The 25803-nt window shown below is 39.7% G+C and overlaps 1 protein-coding gene and 1 pseudogene across 2 annotated transcripts in view; both read right to left on the bottom strand.

The window, feature by feature from the left end:
- LOC129393947 (protein GVQW1-like) lies at positions 1-11024 on the bottom strand (annotated as a pseudogene).
- GOLM2 (golgi membrane protein 2) overlaps positions 1-25803 on the bottom strand; it is a 128242-nt gene that overhangs the window by 12926 nt on the left and 89513 nt on the right. For both annotated transcript variants that reach the window (XM_003811381.5, XM_003811380.5), the window contains exons 7-8: positions 23045-23143; positions 21860-22030 (exon numbers count right to left, since the gene is read on the bottom strand). In XM_003811381.5, coding sequence (XP_003811429.1) covers positions 21860-22030; positions 23045-23143 — 270 coding nt within the window. The remainder of the gene's footprint in view (positions 1-21859; positions 22031-23044; positions 23144-25803) is intronic.

The following is a 25803-nucleotide window of genomic DNA, read 5'->3' as shown; positions in this document are numbered from 1 at the left end:
AAGAAGGAATCTATACTGAAGGCAGACCAGAAAGTAAACAAGTGAAAGCTGGCAACTTTTGGGGTACTGGATATAAAAGGATACATTTTGTGAAGGTTATCCAAGACAAAAGTATATAAGAGGGAAGACTCTGAAAATATGTAATTTTTATTAAGAATTTCTCTTTTGTGTTAATTTTAGTGCTTGCCACTTAAGATTTGAATGATTTCTTAAAGAAATGGGCACCATTTTTAGGAATGTTTTCCTAATAACCAATGACTTCTCTAATATAAGTATGACTAAATTAACACTTTAGGAGAATAAATTATTTTATTACTAGATATGATACATATTTAAAATTTGAAAATCTAGGCCTGGTGCAGTGGCCCACACTTGTAATCCCAGAACTTTGGGAGGCTGAGGTAGGTGGATCGCTTGAGCTCAAGAGTTTGAGACCAGCCTGGGCAACATGGCAAAACCCTTTCTCTACAAAAAATACAAAAATTAACTGGGTATGGTGGTGTGCATTTTGGATTTCCAAAAAGGGATGACAAAGAAGGTAAGCCATCAGAATCCCTAGTGGTTTAAAAAAAAAAAAAAATCCCAAGTAATTCTGGTGTATCTCTTCTCATTTCCTAAGACAGATTTTTAAAAAGACAATGGAATCTTAAGAAAACTGACCTATAACAGGCCAGTATATTATACACATTCATAACCATTAGAAATCAAGAAGACAGGCCCGGTGCAGTGGCTCACACCTGTAATCCCAGCACTTTGGGAGGCTGAGGTGGGCAGATCACCTGAGGTCAGTAGTTCGAGACCAGCCTGGCAAACATGGTGAAACCCCATCTCTACTAAAAATACAGAAATTAGCCAGGCGTGGTGGCAGATGCCTGTAATCCCAGCTACACAGGAGGCTGAGGCAGGAGAATTGCTTGAGCCCAGGAGGCAGAGGTTGCAGTGATCCGAGATCACACCATTGCACTCCAGCCTGAGTGACAAAAGTGAGACTCCATCTCAAAAAAAAAAAAAAAAAAAAAAAAGAAATCAAGAAGATAAATAGACATAATACCTACTGTAGAAAACTATTCAACAATTAGACATTGAAAATAAAAATGTTAGGCACACTAGGATCTGATTTAGAAATGCAATACAACTAAAACTATACTTAGACATTAAGTTTAACTTAGCATAAAAGTAGATTTATTTTAATCCATAAAATTAACTTCCTAATAATGCAAGACTTTAAGACTTAGAAATTTAACAACTTTCTGTGATAGGTCTAAATTTTTAAAAATATATTTCAAAAATTTACATTGCAGGCTGGGTGCAGTGGCATATGCCTGTCATAGCAGTACTTTGGGAGGCCAAGGTGGGAGGACTGCTTACGCCCAGGAGTTTGAGACCAGCCTGGGTAACATCTCTACAAAAAATACAAAAATTAGCTGGGTATGGTGGTCCACACCTATAGTCTCAGCTACTCAGGAGGCTGAGGTAGGAGGATTGCTTAAGCCCAGGAGTCCAAGGCTACAGTGAGTTAGGATATTGCCACTGTACTTCAGCCTGGGTGACAGAGTGAGACCTCGTCTCTTAAAAAAAAAAAAAATTAGCCAGGGGTCTGTAGTCTCATCTACTTGGGAGGCTAATGCAGGAGGATCATTTGAGGTCAGGAGTTTGAGGTTATAGTGAGCTAAGATTGTGCCACTGCACCCCAGCCTAGGCAACAGCAAGACTCTATCTCTGAAGATAAATAAATAGATAAATGAATAAATAAAATTTACATTGCAATGGAACACTCAGGAAAAAAAATAAACAGCTTCCTTTGCTTGGAAAGAAAGGTTAAGTACAAATAGAATTCTGGGGGTACTGGTCAATTCTACAGATGGTTCATCACATCATCAAGCCAATGTATTTCTAATTGTTGGGTAAAGAGTCCATCAGGAAAAATCGTTAAAGAACAAATTGCACTTACAGAGGCTTTTAAAGAAGGGCGGGTGTGGCCAGGCATGGTGGCTCACACCCGTAATCCCAGCACTTTGGGAGGCCAAGGCGGGCGATCAGAAGGTCAGGAGATCAAGACCATCCTGGCTAACATGGTGAAACCCCATCTCTACTAAAAATACAAAAAATTAGCCCGGTGTGGTGGCAGGCGCCTGTAGTCCCAGCTACTCGGGAGGCTGAGGCAGGAGAATGGTGTGAACCCAGGAGGCAGAGCTTGCAGGGAGCTGAGATTGCGCCACTGTACTCCAGCCTGGGTGACAGAGCAAGACTAAAAAAAAAAAAAAAAAAAGGCAAGGCGGGCAGATCGCCTGAGGTTGGGAGTTCAAGACCAGCCTGACCAACATGGAGAAACCCTGTGTCTGCTAAAAATACAAAATTAGGCAGGCATGGTGGCGCATGCCTGTAATCCAGCTACTTGGGAGGCTGAGGCAGGAGAATCGCTTGAACCCGGGAGGCGGAGGTTGCGGCTCACTGAGATTGCGCCATTGCACTCCAGCCTGGGCAACAAAAGCCAAACTCTGTCTCAAAGAAAAAAAAAAGAAGGGAGGGTTTGGGGACAACAGGAGACTGAAGTAACTGGAGTAACTGGGGCCAACAAAAAGAGCATGAATTCATCTTAAAACTATTCTAGTATAAGCTTGGATATGTACAATAAATAAATAAATAAATAAATAAATAAATAAATAAATAAATAGAAAAGTTGATGAAACAGAGTTAGAGAAAAGAAACATACAAGAGAATAGGTAGGCTATTTGTAAGAAAACAGTGTCTCCTAATTATAAATCAAACACTTTGATGGGCTTTATTATCTTTCTTTTTGAATAATAAAATAAATGATGTCAATATAGGCAGTAAAAAGAGATTTACAGAAATCTATATTTTCTTTTTCTTTTTTTTTTCTTTTTGAGACTGAGTGGCTGGAGTGCAGTGGCCCGATATCAGCTCACCGCAACCTCCACCTCCTGGGTTCAAGCAATTCTCCTGCTTCAGCCCCCTGAGTAGCTGGGATTACAGGTGCCTACCACCATGCCCGGCTAATTTTTGTGTTTTTAGTACAGACAGGATTTCACCATGTTGGCCAGGCTGGTCTTGAACTCCTGACCTCAGGTGATCCGCCCGCCTCGGCCTCCCAAAGTGCTGGGATTATAGGTGTGAGACACCACGCTCGGCCTTCATTTTTAAATCAGAGTTATGAAATACAGAAGACTCAAAACATTAGGCTAAGACAAGGTACTAAAAAATATATATCATTTACTAATATTGTCAGACATGGAATAAAGAAATGTCCCACTTCTACCTGTTATAATATTCCAACAGAACAATTTAAAATTTCCTTTTTTTAGGTGTTTGATGATCTGACTAGCCTAAATTAAGTCAAAATTTTAATACTATAATTACATAGATACTCAGATAATAAAAATATCAACAAGAATGAATAATGACACAATTGCCCTTTGTTAAACAGTGATCTGTGCTATTATATATACAGAATTATCACGTTTGGAGAAATATTTATAGCTAACCTTTAATACTGGGCTTCCAACATTTCACAGACAACAAAAGTTGAAAAACACAGAACCAACTTACACAGAGTTGCCAATCAAGTTAAGGAGATCAGACAAACTTTGCATTAAACATTGAATGAATATAACGGTACAGACAAAAATGCATAATACTGATCAATATAAGGGACTGCTAAATTATTCAACATTTAAGAGCCACATGTCAATGTGAGAAAAGGGAAAGTTCAAAAAGAAGACAATTATATTAGACTATGACAGGGAAAGAAAGAAGCACTGAAAGAACAGGTAAGAACAAAGATGGGGTATTTAGAAGATAGTAAAGAGATTAATTTGACTGGATTTATATGAGAAAGTTAGAGTAAGTTTGAACAAGCAAATTACAGATAATTACGGGGCCAGGCATGGTGGCTCACACCTGTAATCCCAGAATTTTGGGAGGCCGAGGTGGGTGGATCACCAGAGGTAAGGAGTTTGAGACCAGCCTGGCCAACATGGAGAAACCCCATCTCTATTAAAAATACAAAAAATTAGCTGGCTGTGGTGGTGGGTGGCTGTAATCCCAGCTACTTGGGAGGCTGAGGCAGGAGAATCGCTTGAACCTGGGAGGCGGAGGTTGTAGTGAGCTGAGATTGCTCTATTTGCACTCCAGCCTGGGCAACAAGAGTGAACCTCTTGTCTCAAAAAAAAAAAAAAAAAAAAAAAAAAAAAGGCTCCTATATTCACTTGTGTTCATTGTTTAAATCCAATGACAAAGTATATAGAATCTCCTATATTCACTTATGGTCACTGTTTAAATCCAATGACAAAGTATAATGGAAGTATCTACAATGCTTTCATCCATCCATGGTTCACTGATGTATGTGATAGGTATTGCACTATGCACTGTGATACAAAAATAAATCATAAATCTACAGTTGGGCATGGTGGCGCACACCTGTAGTCTCAGCTACTCAGGAGGCTTCAGCCTAGGAGTTTCAGGCTGCAGTAAGCTATGATCATACCACTGCATTCCAGCCTGGGTGACAGGATGAGACTCTGTCTCAAAAATAAAAACAGAAAGCAAAAATAACATCCTATCTTCATCTCCTATAACTGAGTATAGTAAGGAAAACAGATAAGTAAACAAATTAGGAAGTGATAGTACGTGTGCTATTGCACACTGCTCTAGAAAGTAACATCTGAACATGGAGACAACTGAACATGGCTTCAGTTGGCTTCCTTTTGATACAGTGAGTTTGAACATTATGTAGGAGGCAATAACCAGTAGTCAAAATTTCTTTTAAGCTCCCTGAGAACTGAAATCTGATCTGCCTTATGCCCTACAGTATCTCCAGTATCTATTTAGGTAAGAAGCTATGAGGACTTACACTAGGAAGACGGAGGAAATGTTAGAAACTGATGAATCAGATACATTTGAAAATGACAAAATGAATATATGTCATAATGGAGCAGAAAGAGTCAAAGGATGATTCCAAATCCTAGCCTGGAAACTATAATTAATGCTACCTATATCCCAAATTGGGAAGGTATGAGAAAGCAAATGTTGCTTTAGAGAAACTGAATTTGGGACTACAGTATGACATCCAAATGAAAATGTTTTATAGACACATGGCTATATGGATCTAGAATGTAGGTGCAAAGTGAGGGCTAAACATGTAGATTTAAAACTCATAAATTTCAAGGTGATTGGTTAAACTATCAGAATATAATTTTAGGAAATAAATATTTACAGAAAACAGCTATAAGTCAAAGAAGTGATCTTGGGGAATGACAATATTTAAGAAGAGAAAAAAGAAGTAATGAGGGCAAAGTTATCATTTGATGGTATAAATCTATGATGTGTGTGTGTGTGTGTGTGTGTGTGTGGTTGTTTTTTTTTTTTTTTTTGAGACGGAGTCTCACTCTGTCACCCAGGCTGCAGTGCAGTGGCGCGATCTCAGCTCACTGCAAGCTCCGCCTCCCAGGTTCATGCCATTCTCCTGCCTCAGCCTCCTGAGTAGCTGGGACTACAGGCGCCCACCACCAAGCCCGGCTAATTTTTTGTATTTTTAGTAGAGATGGGGTTTCACCGTGTTAGCCAGGATGATCTTGATCTCCTGACCTCGTGATCGGCCTGCCTCGGCCTCCCAAAGTGCTGGGATTACAGGGGTGAGCCAACACACCTGGCCTATGATGTGTATTAACAGGAATTAAATAGTAGACTTCATCTCTGAGGCATTTCAACTTTTTACAACCTTTAATACAGTTCTGCTGCTCCGTAACAAAACTGTTAAATCTGTGCCCAGCTAGGGGAGTAATAAAGTAATTATATTTAGTTTGGATCCTAGATTTCCTTATATTGTTGCAAAATTCAATTGTGCGCTTGAATATTATTTTCACTCTGGTGGCCAGCTGAAAATGATTTGATTATCAGCAACAATATAGCTTCATCCCAATAGTTTAAACATGAGAACACAAAGAAACAACACACCCACTAGCTATTGAAAGTCTTTGAGTTGTATCAAGTTTGAAAAATTGTAACAGATTATTTTCAATATTTAAATTCCTTTTCTGGGCTAAGTGAGCTAAAGTCTATTAAATATGTAATAAGCATGTATGGCATGTATATGAAGTAATTTTTCATACATTTTACTTTAATTCATATACCACGTGGTCTAACTTCATATGCTCCACATCACCTAATTAGGCATTTAACGCGCTTTTCAATTCACGCTAAACAACACAATAAAACTTCAAACAGAATGCTAGACATTCTGTAAGACATCTCAAATATCAGACTACAAACTTCAGAAACTAGTAGAGAAAAAAATGAGTAAGGGCTTTGGTCATGTGGAATAGATAAACTTTAACCTTTTCCATTTACAAAGGCATCGTTTGAATACAACTATCCTTTTAAACTAGTGAGTTTTATTGGGAAGGTATGAGAAAGCAAATGTTAAATGAGAAAGCAAATGTAGCCATTTCTCGTGGCTAAAATTTTATGTTTTATTAAAAAAAAATTTTTTTTTTGATGGAGTCTCACTCTGTTGCCCAGGCTGGAGTGCAGTGTTGCAATCTCGGCTCACCACAACCTCCATTTCCTGGGTTCAAGTGATTCTTCTGCCTCAGCCTCTCCAGTAGCTGGGATTACAGGGGTTTACCACAACACCCATGTAATTTTTTTTGCATTTTTAGTAGAGACGGGGTTTCGCCATGTTGGCCAGGCTGGTCTCGAACTCCTGACTTCAAATGATCTGCCCACCTCGGCCTCCCAAAGTGCTGGGATTACAGTCATGAGCCACCACACTCGGCCTCATGGCTAAAATTTTAAAATAAAGTTATAAAGTCTTTACTTTTGTCTGTCTGTATTATGTGTACAGGTATACATGTATGTTTGTATATTGTCTACATGGTATCACTGACCTATAAATAAATGAACACTTATAAATTAAATAACTAGCCTGCATGCTTTTCAAGTTCATATGAATTTGGCAATCTTTGGTAAATAAAGATAGCTTTATTTTTTATTTTATTTTATTATATTTTTGAGACGGAGTCTTGTTCTATCGCCAGGCTGGAGTGCAGTAGCGTGATCTCAGCTCACTGCAACCTCTGCCTCCTGGGTTCAAGCGATTCTCCTGCCTCAGCCTCCTGAGTAGGTGGGACTACAGGCGCGTACCACCACACCCAGCTGATTTTTGCATTTTTAGTAGAGACGGGGTTTCACCATGTTGGCCAGGATGGTCTTGATCTTTTGACCTTGTGATTCGCCCGCCTTGGCCTCCCAAAGTGCTGGAATTACAGGCATTAGCCACCGCACCCAGCCCTAAAGATAGTTTTAAATTGTTGGTAAAATAAAATAGAAACACGTTCAAAAAAAAAACCAGTAGAAAATAAGAGAATAACATTTCTTAATCACAAAAGGGTATTTCAATCAAGAAAAACTAGGCCGTATATTTTAATTCTGTACTATAAGTCAAAGGAAACACCAAGATGAGTCACTTTTGCTTCATTAGTCTGATGTTCGTTTACGGGTTTCAATTTCTCAACTATTTTATTTTTAAAAGTTTATATTTTGGCCGGGCGCAGTGGCTCACGCTTGTAATACCAGCACTTTGGGAGGCTGAGGCGGGCGGATCACAAGGTCAGGAAATCGAGACCACAGTGAAACCCTGTCTCTACTAAAAACACACACAAAAAAAAAAATTAGCCGGGCGTGGTGGCAGGCGCCTGTAGTCCCAGCTCCTTGGAGAGGCTGAGGCAGGAGAATGGCGTGAACCTGGGAGGTGGAGGTTGCAGTGAGCCAAGATTGCACCACTGCACTCCAGCCTGGGCGACAGAGCGAGACTCCGTCTCAAAAAAAAAAATTTTATATTTTTATGTCATTAATGTAATATATTACCACTATTGTAAGCAAAATGAAACTATTAGAGCTAGTTACAATAAACCTAGAGAGAATGAAAAGGAAAGTTTAAGGAAGGCAGCCTCTTTTTTCTAGCCTTCATCTATTGGCAGTATTCACTTTCATTTATTCATTTGGTAGTTAACACATTCAACTGATCTTGCATTATTCAATTTAATACTTAGAGTTGTGACTATTTCAAGTACCCTGAAGGTAAATGACACGTGATGACTTATAATCTGTTGAGATATGAGTTATAATCATGAGAGGTGGGAGGTTGGGGTGTACAAACTGTAACAAAAATGTTACTGCAGGCTTTCTTCACAAAACAATTGTAGGAAAACTATTGACTGGCTTTTGAATTGATTTCATTATCAGGAACATATTAGGGCAAAAAGACCACATTTCTATCTCAAGGGATATAGGCCCTGCATATAGTAGGCACAGGAAGCAATCTATTCACTGATGGACTGGACTTGTGGAAGGTAAAGAGAAATAAAGGAAATGAAAGAAGCATGGTAGCTAGAATTTATGGCAAACAGCATCTGAACAACCTTACCATCTCCCCATTTCCAAGGCAAACCTATACTATCTAGATTTGTGTAGATACACTCTATGATGTTTGCAATAATGAAATCAACTAAAAACCACCTTTCTCAGAATGTATCCCCTGTTGTGATGCAATGTATTACGTGGTTGCTCAAACCATGTACATTCCAAAGAAAGCTTTGTTTTCAAGACTGGCCCTTGGCTGGATTCTGAGAGATAACCTCTGAGCCCATGAAATATTCTGCTTTATAAATGTTTTTGTATGCCTGAGGCCTGAGCCATTATGTACCAGTCTGATGAGGTCAATTCATCCTACAAAGTGATTTATGGTGAATAGAGTTGTTCCTCCCTCAGTATCCACTGAGGACTTGTTCCAGGACCCCAGCAGATACCAAAATCCACAGATGTTAAAGTCCCTTGTATAAAATAGCACAGTAGGTCGGGCACGGTGGCTCATGCCTGTAATCCTAGCACTTTGGGAGGCTGAGGCGGGTGGATCACTTGAGGTCAGGAGTTTGAGACCAGCCTGGCCAACATAGTGAAACCCCATCTCTAACTAAAAATACAAAAACTAGCTGGGTGTTGTGGCATGCGCCTGTAATCTCAGCTACTCAGGAGGCTGAGGGAGGAGAATCATTTGAACCTGTGAGGTGGAGATTGCAGTGAGCCAAGATTGCGCCACTGCACTCCAGCCTGGGCGACAAACGCTTGAATGTGGGAGGCAGAGGCTGCAGTGAGCTGAGATCACGCCACTGCATTCCAGCTTAGGCAATACAGCGAGACTGTGTCTCAAAACAAACAAATAAACAAACAAAAAAAGAGCATTATAATAAATCTTCATATCTGATAGTGGAAGTCTTTACACTTTATTCCTTTTATAAATTGTCTTGGCTATTCTTATTCCTTTGCAGTTTCCATACACATTTTAGAGTCAGCTTATCAGATTCCACCCAAAACCCCCAAACTCTGCTGGGATTATAATTGGGATGGCAATGAAGTTCTAGATTAATATGGGAGGAATTGACATAATTACAACATTGAGCATTCCAATCCATGGATATGGATTTATTTATATATTAATTAATTTCTGTGAACAATATTTTGTAGCTTATAGAGGTTCTTGTAAATCTTTGTAAGAACTTTTCAAGGTATCTGATGTCTTTTTATGCTATTAAAAAGTTTCTTTTTAAAAGTTTCACTATGTTTACTGCTGCTATATACAGAAATATAATTTGTATATAAATCTTGCATGTAATAACTTTGCTAAATACATTTGTTTATAAATTGTTTTGAGTTTTCTACATATAAAATCATATTGTCTACAAATAATATCAGCTTATCAGTTATATTTCTTCCTTTCCAATCTCTATACTCTTTATTTCCTTTTCTGTGCTTTATTTCATTGATTAGAATCTACAGTGAAAAGCAGAATAGAAGTGATGATGGTGGGTATCCTTTTCTAGATCTCAAGGGAAGGTTTTTGAGAATTAATCATTAAATTTGATATTTGTCATAGGATGCTTAAAATACTCTATCGAGTTAAGGAAATTACTTTCTAACCCTACTTTGCTTAAAATTGGTTGTTTTATCATAAATGCATGAATTTCCTCAAATGCTCACTTTACATCTTTTGAGATGATTTTCCTCATATATTTTGTTAATGTGGTAAATTACATAGATCGCTTTTCAAATATTAAACAATCTTGAATTTTCAGATTAAATCCAACATGGTCATCATGTATATAATTTTTATCTGTCTCTGGATTTGACTTGCTAATGTTTTGTTCAGAATTTTTTTTTTTTTTTTTTTGAGACCGAGTCTCGCTTTGTCACCAGGCTGGAGTGCAGTGGCACAATCTTGGCTCACTGCAACCTCCGCCTCCCGGGTTCAAGCGATTCTCCACCCTCAGCCTCCTAAGTAGCTGGTACTATATGTGCACACCACCGCACCCAGCTAATTTTTGTATTTTTAGTAGAGACAGGGTTTCACCATGTTGACCAGGCTGGTCTCAAACTCCTGACCTCAGGTGATCCACCTGCCTTGGCCTCCCAAAGTGCTGGGATTTACAGGCGTGAGCTATCGTGCCTGGCCTTGTTTAGGATTTTTATATCTATATTAATAAGAGAAACTGCTATAATTTTTCTTTCTCATAATATTCTTAGTTTTGCTGTCCAACTTATGATGGTCTCATAAAATGGGTTGGGGAGTGTTTTTTTCCTTTTCAATTCTCTGAAAGTTTATGTTACATTGGTTGTATTCTTTCATGTTTGAAAGAATTCACCAGCTGGGTGCGGTGGCTCACACCTGTAATCCCAGCACTTTGGGAGGCCAAGCCAGGAGCATCACCTGAGGTTGGGAGTTCAAGACCAGCCTGACCAACATGGAGAAACCCTGTCTCTACTAAAAATACAAAATTAGCAGGGCATGGTGGCACATGCCTGTAATCTCAGCTACTCGGGAGGCTGAGGCAGGAGAATAGCTTGAACCTGGGAGGCAGAGGTTGCGGTGAGCTGAGATTGCGCCATTGCACTCCAGCCTGGGCAACAAGAGCAAAACTCCATCTCAAAAATAAATAAATAAATAAAAAATAAAGAATTCATCAATGAAACCATTTAGGTACCAAAATATTAACTTACAGATTCAATATGTTAATAGACATGGAACTATTCAGATTTTCCCTATCTTTTTCTGTCAGTTTTGTATAGAAGTGTTTTTCTAGGACATTGGCCATTTCATCTAACTTTGCAAATGTTTTGGCATTAAATTAATAATTAATAATACCTCTTATCATGTGTCCTTTAATATTATTTGTAGGATCTATATTGATGTTCTTTTTTTTTCATTTTTGTTATTGAGAATTTGTGTCATCTCTTCCTGTCTTAATGTGTGCTGACGATCTTTCCAATTTCTTTTTTTTTTTTTGAGATGGAATCTCACTTTGTCGCCCAGGCTGGAGTACAGTGGCGCAATCTTGGCTCACTGCAACCTCCGCCTCCCGGGTTCACGCCATTCTCCTGCCTCAGCCTCCCAAGTAGCTGGGACTACAGGCGCCCGCCACCACGACCGGCTAATTTTTTGTATTTTTTTTAGTAAAGACGGGGCTTCACCGTGTTAGCCAGGATGGACTCGATCTCCCGACCTCGTGATCTGCCCGCCTCAGCCTCCCAAAGTGCTGGGATTACAGGCGTGAGCCACCACACCTGGCTGGTCTTTCCAATTTCACTTGCCTTTTCAAAGAACCAGTTTTTGGTTTGCTTGATTTCATACAGTGACCCTGAATTAGTAATCAAGCTAAACTCTCATTAACTTTTACCAGTCTCTTTTGAGGGAAGGGGGGAACTTTTGATACCTATTCAACTTATTTAATGATTATTGGTTTATTCAAGTTTTCAAATCTTCATGAGCCAATTTAGGTAACTAATAATTGCCACAGTTTGAATGTGTCCTCTCCAAAATTCATGTTGCAGCTTAATCCCTACTGTGGTGGTATTAAGAGATGGGGCCTTTGGGAGGTGATTAGGCCATTAGGGCTCCACTCTTATAAATGGGATGAGGGACCTTAGAAAAGGGGGCTGAGCATGGTGGCTCACGCCTGTAATCCCAGCACTTTGGGAGGCTAAGGCGGGCGGATCACCTGAGGTTAGGAGTACGAGACCAGCCCGACCAACATGGAGAAACCCCGTCTCTACTAAAAATATAACATTAGCCGGGCGTGGTGGTGCATGCCTGTAATCCCAGCTACTTGGGAGGCTGAGGCAGGAGAATCACTTGAACCTGGGAGGTGGAGGTTGCGGTGGGTGAGCCGAGATCGTGCCATTGCACTCCAGCCTGGGCAACAAGAGTGAAACTCCATCTCAAAAAAAAAAAAAATTCTATATGTAAAGGAAGATCAGGTATTCTGTGATACACTAGCTTGCCTCTCCAATGTTCCTTGGGAGAATGATTAATAACCACTGTTAAATAAATGAAACCCTGCTGGTATACAGAAAAGCCAATATGAGAAGCAATTTGATCAACAATCACTCCCTACTGTTTGGAGTAACCACCCTCATGACTTTCCATGTGGGAGCTGACATTTGAAGTAAATTCTTATCTCTATTCAAAGCATCTAAATACAAATGGTATGTCCCTCCTAGCTGGCAAACATGTAGGCCTCGCCTGGATTTTCAGTTTCAACTATTTTGGAAGATGTCTGTTTCTTTGAAGTATCCCTAAACTATATTTTGTGTCACCACATAGCCTACATTCTAAAGTTTAAATTAAACTAACCCAAATACATCTTCCAAATATGGTGAAATATACCCCAAAATGTTCTAGCCACTTTTGCATGATGTGGTAATACAAAATTAAATTTACAAAAATATGCAGCTCTTTATAAATATATCAATATAAGTATGATATATTAAGCTATAAAACAAAAATACTAAAGTTAAAGCTGCCAAAAATTTTGTAGTGAGGTCAGGAATGGTGGCTCATGCCTGTAATCCCAGCACTTTGGGACACTGAGGTGGGAGGACTGCTTGAGCTCAGGAGTTTGAAACCAGCCTGAGCAACATGGTGAAACTGTCTCTGCAAAAATACAAAAATTAGCCAGGCATGGTGGCACACACCTGTAGTCCCAGCTATTCAGGAGGCTGAGGTGGGATGATCCCTTGAGCCCAAGGAGGTCAAGGTTGTAGTGAGCTATGAACGTGCTAATGCAGTACAACCTGGGTGAGAGAGTGAGACCCTGTCTCAAAAAACAAAACAAAACAAAAATTGTGGTGATAACTATATAAAGTCTAAGGACTTCCCCTCCTTTTCTAATAGTGTTTTCAATAAAATTTTCAACTTTTTTCTAACAGCATGTTATTTTGTACCTACAGAGTATCAAGTGCTTTTATTTTTTATTTACTTATTTATTTATTTGAGACAGGGTCTCACTCTGTTGTCTAAGCTGGAGTGCAGTGGCGTGATCATGGCTCACTGCAACCTCTGCTTCCCAGATTGAAGCAATCCTCCCACTCAGCCTCCTGAGTAGCTGAGACTGCAGGCGTGTACCACCACACCTGGGTAATTTTGTATTTTCAGTAGAGACAGGGTTCTGCCATGTTGGCCAGCCTGCTCTCGAACTCCTGGCCTCAAGTGATCCACCTGCCTCAGCCTCCAAAAGTGCTGGGATTACAGGCGTGTGCCACTGTGCCCGGCCACACTGAAATTTTTGAGAATAATGATTTAGATATACATATTTGACAAGTGTTAAATGAAAGAAAAAAATTGTAAGTCAAAAAAGAAGAAAATTATAAAGCAAAACTGTACTTAAAAATGAATTTTCAAGCTGGACGTGGTGGCTCACGCCTGTAATCCCAGCATTTTGGGAGGCCGAGGCAGGCAGATCACGAGGTCAGGAGATCAAGACTATCCTGGCTAACATAGTGAAACCCCGTCTCTACTAAAAAAATACAAAAAATTAGCCGGGCGTGGTGGCAGGCGTCTGTAGTCCCAGCTACTTGGGAGGCTGAGGCAGGAGAATGGCATGAACCCGGGAGGCGGAGCTTGCAGTGAGCCGAGATCACACCACTGCACTCCAGCACGGGCGACAGACCGAGACTCCGTCTAAAAAAAAAAAAAATGAATTTTCACTGGGCTCAGTGATGCATGCCTATAAATCCCAGCTACTCAGGAGGCTAAGGCAGGAGGATGATTTGAGCCCAGGAGTTTGAATCCAGCCCGGCAGCACAGCAAGACCCTGTCTCTCTCCCTCTCTCTTTTCTTCTTTTGAGACAAGGTCTTGCTCTGTTGCCCAGGCTGGAGTGCAGTGGCACGATCATGGCTTACTGCAGCCTCTAACTCCTGGGCTTAAAGAATCCTGCTAACTCAGCCACCCAAGGAGGTGGGGCTACAGGAGCACGCCTCCATGCCCAGCTAATTTTTGTATCTTTTGTAGAGATGGGGTTTCACCATGTTGCCCAGGCTGGTCTTGAACTCCTGGGCTCAAGTGATCCATCTGCCTCGGCCTCCCAGTGTTAGGATTACAGGCATGGGCCACTGTGCCAGGCCACCTGTCTCTTAAATAACTAAAATAAAATAAATTTTTCTTATAACTAAATAGTTTTTACTCTATGGAAAGCAAAGCTGAATAAACACAAGAATACTAACGATTTTTTTTTTTTTTGAGACAGGGTCTTGCTCTGTTGCCCAGGCTGGAGTACAGTGGTGCAATCTTGGCTTACTGCAACCTCCGCCTCCCAGGTTCAAGATTATTGTGCCTCAGCCTCCCGAGTAGCTGGAATTACAGGCATGCACCAACAAGCCCAGCTAATTTTTGTATTTTTAGTAGAGATGGGGTTTTACCATATTGGCCAGGTGGGAGAATCACTTGAACCCAGGAGGCAGAGGTTCTAGTCAGCTGAGATTGCGCCACTGCACTCCAGCCTGGCCAACAGAGCAAGACTCCGTCTCAAAAACAAAAAAAAAGAACAGTATATTTATGTCCAGATAGAATAAAAGAAATGATTTTTATAAAAGAAATTATCTTCTATAAGAGAAATGAAAATCATCATAAGAGTCTAGATCAATATGCTTGAATATATACAAATAAAGACCTTTTGTGTCAAGTTGTATAAAGTTGCATGATACAAGATCAACACACACAAAAATCAGTCATATTTCCTTTTTTTTTTTTCCTTGAGAGAGTGTCTCACTCTGTCACCCAGGCTGGAGTACAGTATCGCGATCTTGGCTCACTGCAACCTCCACCTCCTGGTGCAAGCGATTTTCATGTCTCAGCCTCCCAAGTAGCTGGGATTACAGGCATTTGCCACTGCACCCGGCTAATTTTTGTATTTTAGTAGAGATGGGGTTTCACCATGTTGGCCAGGCTGGTCTCGAACTCCTGACCTCAGATGATCCACCCACCTCGGTCTCCGAAAATGCTGGGATTACAAGCATGAGCCATCAGGCCAGGCCAAAAATCAGTCATATTTATATGCACTAGCAAGAAGTCTAAAAGGAAAATTAAGAAAACAGTTCGATTTACAATGACATCAAAACAATAAAATGCTTAGGAATAAATTTAACCAAGGCAGCACAAGACTTGTGCACTAAAAGCTACAAAACATTGCTGAAAGGAATTAAAGATGACCTAAATAAATGGAAAGACATCCCATATTTATGGATTGAAAGACCTGATATTGTTAAGATGGCAGTGCTCTCCAAAGTGATCTACAGATTCAGTGCAATTCCTTTTATTGTTGTTGTTGTTTTCCAGACAAGGTCTTGCTCTGCTGCCCAGGCTGGAATGCAATGGCACAATCTCAAAATCTCAGCTCCCTGCAGCCTCTGCCTCCTGGGCTCAAGTGATCCTCCCACCTCAGCTTCCCAAGTAACGGGGACTACAGGTGCATGCCACCATATGTGGCTAGTTTTTGTATTTTTTGTAGAGACAGGGTTTTGCCATGTTGCCCAGGCTGGTATCAAACTCCTGGGCTCCAGTGATCTGCCTGCCTCGGCCTCCCAAAGTGCTGGGATTACAGGCATGAGCCACCGCACTCGGCCAATTTTTTAATTTTATTTTTTCAGAGACAGGGCTCACTTTGTCACCCAAGCTGGAGCGCAATGGAACAATCATAGCTCACCATAACCTTGAACTCCTGGGCTCAAGCAATCCTCCCACCTCAGCATCCACAGTAGCAGAGGCTACAGGCTTGTGCCACCATGCCTGGCTAATTTTTAAATTTTTTGTAGAGATAGGGTCTTGCTACATTGCCCAGGCTGGTCTTGAACTCCTGGCCTCATGTGATCCTCCTGCCTTGGCCCCACAAAATGCTGGAATTATAGGTGTGAGCTACTGTGCCTAGCCACAATTCCTTTTAAAATATCGTTGCCTTTTTAGTAGAAATGGAAAAGCAGATCCTACAATAAAATTACAAGGGATCATGAAGAGCTAAAATAATCTTAAAGATGAACAAAGTTGAAGGACTCATAATTCACAATTTCAAAACTTACTGCAAAGTTATAGCAATGAAAACAGTATGATACTGGCATAAGGAGAGACATATAGATAAATGTAACAGAACTTATAATTCAGAAATAAACCCATATATCTGTGGTCAATAGATTTTTGACAAGGATACCAAGATTGTTCAATGGGAAATGAAGAGTCTTTTCAATAAATGTTGCTGGGACAACTGGTATCCACACACAAAAGGATTAAGTTAGATCTTACCTCAAACCATATACAAAAACTAACTTTAAATGGATGAAAGACCTAAATATAACAGCTAAACCTATGAAAGTCTTAGAAGAAAACACAGGAGGAAATCTTCATGACCATGATTTTGGCACTGGTTTCTTAGATATGATACTCAAAGTATGAACAAAAACAAAAAATAGATAAATTGGACCTCATCAAAATTAAAAACTTTCGTGCATGAAAGGACACTATCAAGAATGAAAAGACAACCCATAGACTGTGCAAAAATATTTGCAAATCATACACCTGATTAGGGTCTAGTAACCAGAATACCTTTTCAAAAACCTCTTAAAACTCAACAACCAAGACAAATAACCCAACATAAAAATGGGCAAAGGGCCAGGCCCAGTGGCTCATACCTATAATCCCGGTGCTTTTGGGAGGCCAAGATGGGAGGATTGTTTGAGGCCAGGAGTTGGAGACCAGCCAGGGCAAGACAGCAAGACCCCATCTCCACAAAAGCTAAAAAATAAATACATACACTAGCTAGACATGGTAGGGTATGCCTGTAGCCATAGCTACTACTGAGGCTGAGGCAGGAGGATTACTTGAGCCTAGGAGTTTGAGGCTGCAGTGAGATATGACTGTGCCACTGCACTCTGGCCTGGGTGACAAAGCTAGATTCTGTCTCTAAAAGTAAATTTTAAAAAAGGACAAAGGTCTTGAAAGAACAATTCTCCAAAGATGATATACAAATGGCCAGAAAGTACATAGAAAAGGTGCTCAATGTCATTAGTGAAATGCAAATAAAAACCACAAGGAAACATCACTTCATATGTACTACATGGTAGAAGGAATGAATGAAAGTGGCGGGGGGAAGGGAGGGAGGGAGGGAGGGAGGGAGGGGATGTGGAGAAATTGGAACTCTTATACGTTGCTGGTGGGAATGTAAAATGGTACAGCTATTGTGGAAAATGGTTTGGCAGTTCCTCAAAAAGCTAAACATAGAACTATCATATGACTCAGCAGTTTCACATCTAGGTACATACCCAAAGAATTAAAAACAGATGTTCAAAAAAACTTGTACATAAATGTTCATAGAAGCACTATTCGATAGCCAAAATGTAGAAACAACCCATATATACATCAACAGATGAATAAACAAAATGTATCCATACAACTGAATATTATCCAGCCATAAAAAGAAATAAAATACTGATAGATGCTACATGCTACAGCATGGTCGAACTTTGGAAAAAGTATGCTAAATAAAAGAAGCCAGACACAAAAGGTAACATACTGTATGTTTTTTTTTTTTTTAAGATGCAGTCTCGCTCTGTTGCCAGGCTGGAGTGCAGTGGCGTGACCTCAGCTCACTGCAACCTCCAACTCCCTGGTTCAAGTGATTCTCCTGCCTCACCCTCCCAAGTAGCTTGGATTACAGGCATGTGCCACCACGCCCAGCTAATTTTTTTTTTTTTTTTTGAGATGGAGTCTCACTCTGTCACCCAGGCTGGAGTGCAGTGGCGCGATCTTGGCTCACTGCAAGCTCCGCCTCCTGGGTTCACACCATTCTCCTGCCTCAGCCTCCCAAGTAGCTGGGACTACAGGCGCCCGCCACCACGCCTGGCTAATTTTTTTGTATTTTTAGTAGAGACAGGGTTTCAGTATGTTAGCCAGGATGGTCTCAAACTCCTGACCTCGTGATCCGCCTGCCTCAGCCTCCCAAAGTGCTGGGATTACAGGCTTGAGCCACCGCGCCCGGCCTAATTTTTGTACTTTTAGGTAGAGATGGGATTTCACTATGTTGGCCAGGATGGTCTCGATCTCCTGACCTTGTGATCCACCCGCCTCGGCCTTCCAAAGTACTGAGATTACAGGCATGAGCCACCGCGCCTGGCCGTATGATTCCTTTTATATGAAATATCCAGAATTGGTGACTCCATAGACAGAGAGAAAAAAGCAAATTAGCAGTTTCCAGGTGCTGAGGGTAGGAGAGTACAGAGTTTTGTTTCAGGGTGATGAAAATATTCTGGAACTAGAGTGGTGATAGTTTGTACAACTTTGTGAATGCACTAAATGCCACTGAATTGTACATTTTGGTGAATTTTACGTGTAACTTACCAAAACAAAAAATTATTTTTAATTAAAAAAACTTTTGCATGATAAAGCATAAGAAAGTCTTACATCAGGAACGACAATATAAGAGGAAAACTGTGATAAATCTGAATTATCTATAAAGATTTGATACGGGGCTGGACAATGGTGGCTCACACTTGTAATCCCAGCATTTTGGGAGGCTGAGATGGGAGGATCACATGAGCACAGGAGTTCAATACCAGTCTGGACAACAGAACGAGACCTCATCTTTGTTTAAAAATTTTAAAAATTAGCCAGGTGTGATGGCACATGCCTGTGGTCTCAGCTACTGAGGAAGGTGAGAAGGGAGGATCATTTGAACCCAGGAAGTCAAGGCTGCAGTGAGCCACAACTGCACCACTGCACTCCAAGCCTGGGTGATAGAGTGAGACGTTGTCTCAAAAAAAAAAAAAAAAAAAAAAGAAAAAGAAAAGAGTTGATACAAATAAATAGAACCAATCTACAAAGTTCTCAGGCTAAGTGGTCAAAACTGATGCACAGATTATATACCAAGAAATAATTACAATAAAATTACTCACATAAATATAGGCTACCAGAATAAATGATTATTAAAACATTTTTAAGGAAACGTTATATTCTAAATACCTTATAAAAACGATAAAAATCAATGTGGCCAGGCCACAGAGAAACCCCTAAACTTAAATAACTCCAGTGACACTTTAAAACTGTTCTAGAGAACAATCTGACACTATTTAACAAGTGCTATAAAGCTAGTCAAGTGCTTTGACCCAGTAATTTCGTTCTGAGGACTATACTTTTAAAGGAACACGCAAAGTAGGAAGAACAGGAAATAACTGGGGAAAAAAAAGATAGTAACAATCATGACAGCTACAATGAGAAAATACGAAATGATCTAAACAATGAGAGGAGACCTAAGTAAACTGTTATTATTGCCTAAGCACAATAGAATATATATATATGTATACATATATTCTGTATATGTATATAATATATACAGAATATATGTGTATATATTAATAAAAATTTAAATTAAGTAAAAAGGAATGTAAGAAATAATGTCAAAGTAAATCACAAAATTGTGCATGCATTGATTTCAACTCTCCATATACATTAATGATAAATGGAAAATAATTTGGAGTGAGGGTTTAAAACTCAATAGGCTCTTTTCTTTTCTTTTTTTTTTTTTTGACAGAGTCTCGCTCTGTTGCCCAGGCTGGAGTGCAGTGGCACAATCTTGGCTCACTGCAAACTTCGCCTCCCGGGTTCAAGTGATTCTCCTGCCTCAGCCTCTCAAGTAGCTGGGACTACAGTTGTGTACCACCATGCCTAGGCTCTTTTCAAAATTATTGTAGAGAGTAATAATTTCCGAGCAATTATTTCCAACCACCTTCTTTACCCAAATATCAGTTAAAAAATATATATACAGGTAAGGCAACAATTAAAAAAATGTATAGAATAAATATAAGTTTAGAAGAAAATCTTGGCCGGGCGCGGTAGTTCATGACTGTAATCCCAGCACTTTGGGAGGCTGAGGCGGGCAGATCACCTGAGGTCAGAAGATCGAGACTAGCCTGGCCAACACGATGAAACCCTATCTCTACTAAAAATACAAAAATTAGCCAGGCATGGTGATGTGGACCTGTAATCCCAGCTGCTCGGGAAGATGAGGCAGAAGAATCGCTTGAACCTGGGAGGCGGAGGTTGCAGTGAGCTGAGATTGCACCACTGCACTCCTGCCTGCCACTGCACTCCTGGCCTGGGTGACAGAGTGAGACTCCATCTCAAAAAAATTTTTTTAAAAAAAGAAGAAAATCTTAAGTGATCAAATTAAGATATTTTATTTGTTATGCTCTTACTGTACACCTCTTCTTGTTGAGATGTAAGTTTTCAGGCCAATCCCCCAACCCAATTTTGAGGAAATATTTTTTCATTATATTTAAAATGTTAGCTAAATCTTTGTAATAAAAATGTTTTTCACACAATACTTTGGTCAAGATACACAGATATGCTTTAAAATATCAAGGAATTTCCTATTTGAAGAAAACAGAAAAAAAGAAAAAAGAAAGGAAAGCCAATTAAATTAATGCAAACTATACATTCACATATATGAATAAATTTGAATAACTGTTACAAGATCAACAAAAATACCTTGAATAGGCTGGGCACGGTGAATCACGCCTGTAATCCCAGCACTTTGTGAGGCTAAGGCGGGAGGACCACTTCAGCCCAGGAGTTCAAGACCAGCCTGGGCAACAAAGCGAGACCCCGTCTCTAAAAATAAAGAAATAAAAATAAAGAAATAAAATAAAATACCTTGAATAAATTCACAAATATAACATTGTTCAATTATTAGCTTACATGCAACCTTTGTACAAATAACTGCCTAACCAGTGCTCTGCACAGTTGCTGCCATAGACAGAAGCCATCATAAAAACCAAAGACTTGATCTTACTCCTGGTGACTGATAAAAATTAAAAATAAATAAATAAACCAAAGACAAACTGAAGCTTTTAGAGATTCTGTCTATTCATAATTGAAGTTAAGAAGATGCCATGAAAAGCAGAACCAGTGAAAAGCACAGTTTAAGGAAGCTGATCTAAGGGACACTCTCCTGCCTCAAATTCTACTACTAGAATTTTTTCTTATACTTCTAACATCTAAATGAGGAAAATGCAATTGCAGGGAATGGAGGAGGAAGCAGTATTGAGCAATCTACTAAGGCAATCCCCCAGAGTGTATGTTTCTCCCAGAATGTTCCATTTTTCAAAACTATTTATTTTCTCTCCTCCCTAATCAAAGTTTTCATTTGTAAGCCTATCAAAATATATTTTTCTCATTTCTCCAAAAAAGTTTATATTCATAAGAACTAATTGTATTTTTTAAAAAAGTCAACTCACCTGAAATTTATTATTTAACAATGGAGAACATGAGAACCTTTTTAAAGTTTTCTTTAAAATCGTATCTATCCATTTAAAACCTGTATTTCCTTTAAATTTTGACACTTTCATACCTTCTCTTTAAATATATATAACTTCACTATACATTTATTAGAGAGCAGAATAATGAAGACCTTAATTCATATTACATTTAAAGAAATATTTTTAGCATAATATTCATCAATTGATTCTTACTTTGCTTCAATTTATGGAAATCACTGACTCTGTCCTTGGTAGCCTGCTTTAGTATATCTGTTTGAATTCTGGGTTCACTGTCCAAGTTTGAGCCTGGAATCAAACGCTGAAGAGGACTAGAAGGATTCTGTTTTGAAGTACCGGGGTTTCCATTGTGGTTTACGTGTGAATCTGTGGCATAAAAACATCAAATTAAAAGAATATAATTTAATTTAATCTTTTAAAGATGAATTTCACAAGAGCTGCTTTAGAAAGCTAAGACACACTATTGTTTAACATTGGGTAGCCACAAAGCTTTTTTTTTTTTTTTAAAGGTTTATTCTCATTTCTTTAATCAAATATTATAACCAATGTGATTTTAGCTGTGGGAAGTTTACTGATCATTCCCAGGTAAGTATCTCCACTAATGGCCATAAACTTATTCACCAAAAAGATATACAGTAGAAATCCATAGATTAATATAGCAATGATACTCATATCTTTTCCTCCCTCCAAATTCCATATCACTATCAGAAATCTCCAAAATCCAGTAAGGCTTTTGAAATTTCTACTCTCTAAGTCATCTTCATCTATACAGTGACTCACAAGTGTTGACTCTTGATTCTTTCTTAGCATTATCTACTGGATACCACCTCTCTTTCCCCACCTCCCTTTTTATCCTCATCAATGACTTTAATTTTGGATCCCAAAACATCCTATTCCACTCTGACCTTTTTCCTTTCCATCATCTCCCTTAAGCAGGTCTCTTCAATCATATCTACTCTCATTTCAGGGAAATGTTCTATAAAATGGAATGAGTGTTTAGAAAATAAACAAATACATTCATAAGTACGAAGATTTTAATATAGGTGGGAACTGTAATTTATAGAAGGCCTCTATGAGATAAATTTGAACACATTTTGAAGAAGCAAACCTGTATAGCAGGCAGAGAGGAAAGGGAATGTAGCTCAGAGTGGCATAATAAATAATTCTTCTGTTAAGAAAAAGACTAACAATCCACCAGATAAAGTGGAGTTTCAGATTATTATTTCTCTCTGCTTTTACTAGCCTAAAAAAAATATAACATTACCTCAAAGAATAAATGCTATTTCACTATACTGCTAAGTGATATATTTTATACACTATATAACTGTACATGACTAGTAAGTTGGTTTCAAATGGAATTATAAGCATAAGCCTTCATACCTGGAGGCATATTTGGGGAGAGAGGTTGTCCAGTTGGAAGATGGGAGATTGCTTGATGACTTTCATGTTGAGAAACTGAAATAGGAGGCTTCCTTAAAGCTAGAAGAAAAAAAATAAATCCATATTATTCCCATTGATACTATGATTTCTAAAAAAAAACAAAAAAACAAAACAAAAAAAACCCACCGTGAATCAATTTACATTGCACTAATTCTATGATGTTTATTCTAATTTTGTAATCCTTATAGTTGGTATGCTAATTTATTTACAGTTACTAATTGATACACTGTACCATTCATCGCAGAATTTTTTTTTTTTGGTGGGGGGACAGAGTCTTGCTCTGTCTCCCAGGCTGGAGTGCAATGGCATGATCTCAGCTCACTGCAACCTCTGCCTCCCGCGTTCCAGCGATTCTCCCTGCCTCAGCCTCCGGAATAGCTAGGATTATAGGCGCTCGCCACCACGCCCGCGTAAGTTTTTTATTTTCAGTAGATATGGGGTTTCGCCATGTTGGCCAGGCTGGTCTCGAACCCCGGATCTCAGGAGATCTGCTTCCCTCAGCCTCCCAAAGTGCTGGGATTACAGGTGTGAGCTGCCGCGCCCGGCCCCATCACAGATTTTTTTGACCAATAAATCTGCCCAGAATATAAGCTCCATGACAGTACAAACTGTCTTCGTCACCACTATATCCCCAACATCTAGAACATGCCTAGCATGTAAGAGAAGTTCAACAAAGATTTGATGAATTAATAAAATGGACTGGGCGCAGTGGCTCACGCCTGTAATCCCAGCACTTTGGGAAGTTGAGGTGGGCAGATCACAAGGTCAGGAGTTCAAGATCAGCTTGGCCAACAAGGTGAAACCCCATCTCTACTAAAAATACAAAAAATTAGCCGGGCGTGGTGGTGCGTGTCTATAATCCCAGCTACTTAGGAGGTTGAGATAGGAGAATCGCTTGAATCTGGGAGGCGGAAGTTGCAGTGAGCTGAGATCGCGCCATTGCACTGCAACCTGGGTGACAGAGACTTCATCTCAAATAAATAAATAAATAAAATGAATCTCTTCAGATACAGTGATCTTCAACAGTGAGACCTTTTTATATGCATAGCACAAATAAAAATTGACACAAGTTAGGTAAGGTATTAAGAATATGTTATTTTTAGTTGCTCAGATTTTCTTTTATTTATTTGCTCAGATTTTCTTTTCTTTTCTTTTATTTACTTATTTTGAGACAGAGTCTTGCTCTGTCGCCCAGCTTGGCCAACAAGGTGAAACCCCATCTCTACTAAAAATACAAAAAATTAGCCGGGCGTGGTGGTGCGTGTCTGTAATCCCAGCTACTTAGGAGGCTGAGACAGAAGAATCGCTTGAACCTGGGAGGTGGAGGTTGCAGTGAGCTGAGATCAGGCCACTGCACTGCGGCCTGGGCGATAAGAGTGAAAACTCTATCTCAAAAAAAAAAAAAAAAAGTCCTGGCGCGGTGGCTCACGCCTATAATTCCAGCACTTTGGGCAGCCGAGGCGGGCGGATCACGAGGTCAGGAAATCGAAACCATCCTGGCTAACATCGTGAAACCCTGTCTCTATTAAAAATACAAAAAAAAAAATTAGCTGGGCGTGGTGGCGGGCACCTGTAGTCCCAGCTACTCGGGAGGCTGAGGCAGGAGAATGGCGTGAACCCGGGACGCAGAGCTTGCAGTGAGCCGAGATCGCACCACTGCACTCCAGCCTGGGTGACAGAGCAAGACTCCATCTCAAAAAAAAAATTTAAAAATAAATAAATAAATAATTTAAAAAATATATATATACTTCTTAATAACGTGTTCCTATAGAAAACTTGGAAAAATAGAAAAGCACAAAGAAATTAAACTTTAACTGTAGTACTACAACTTAAAGATAACCACTGTTATCCTCTGAAGAGTATCTCTGTGGTGGGTTTTTTTTGTATTTCTGTACATTATACTGTATACCTTAAAATTAGGGTTATATCATATATACTATCTTATAATCTTTTTTATTTGTATTTTACACATATTTTCCACGTCATTCCATTTTTCTCTACAGTATTACCAAATGATAGTGCTGAATCAAAACTCTCAATTTTATAGTTTTGGCTAGAGAGATCTGGGTAAAAAATTGCCACAAGGGGCCAGGAAAGGTGGCTCACGCCTGTAATTCCAGCACTTTGAAAGACCGAGGCATGTGAGTCACTTGTGGCCAGAAGTTTGAGACCAGCCTGGCCAAAATAGCAAAACCCCAACTCTACTAAAAAATACAAAAAATTCAGCCCGGCGTGGTGGCACACGCCTGTAACCCCAGCTACTTGGGGGCCTGAAGCACCAGAATTGCTAGAACCTGGGAGGTGGAGGTTGCAATGAGCCAAGGCCGCGGCACTGCACTCCCGCCTGGGTTGCAGAGTCACAAGGATTATTTTTATTTTTTATTTTCTGAGACAGGGTTTTGTTCTGTTGCCCAAGCTGGAAGGCAATGGCAAAATCATCGCTCACTGCAACTTCAACTTCCAGGGCTCAAGTGATCCTCCCAGCTCAGCCTCCCAAGTAGCTGAGACCACAGGCTTGCACTACTACACTTGGCTAATATTTTATTTTTTGTAGAGACGAGGTCTTACTATGTGGTCTGGGCTGGTCTCAAACTCCTGGCCTCAAGCAATTGTCCCACCTTGGCCTCCCAAACTGCTGGGATTATAGACGTGAGCCATCATGCCCAGCTCCCAAAAACTTTAGAGCCCCATAAACTGTA

This window comes from Pan paniscus, chromosome 16 (assembly GCF_029289425.2).
Source record: "Pan paniscus chromosome 16, NHGRI_mPanPan1-v2.0_pri, whole genome shotgun sequence".
In the NCBI taxonomy this organism is placed as follows: domain Eukaryota; kingdom Metazoa; phylum Chordata; class Mammalia; order Primates; family Hominidae; genus Pan; species Pan paniscus.
This window is presented reverse-complemented; position numbering and strand designations above follow the sequence as displayed.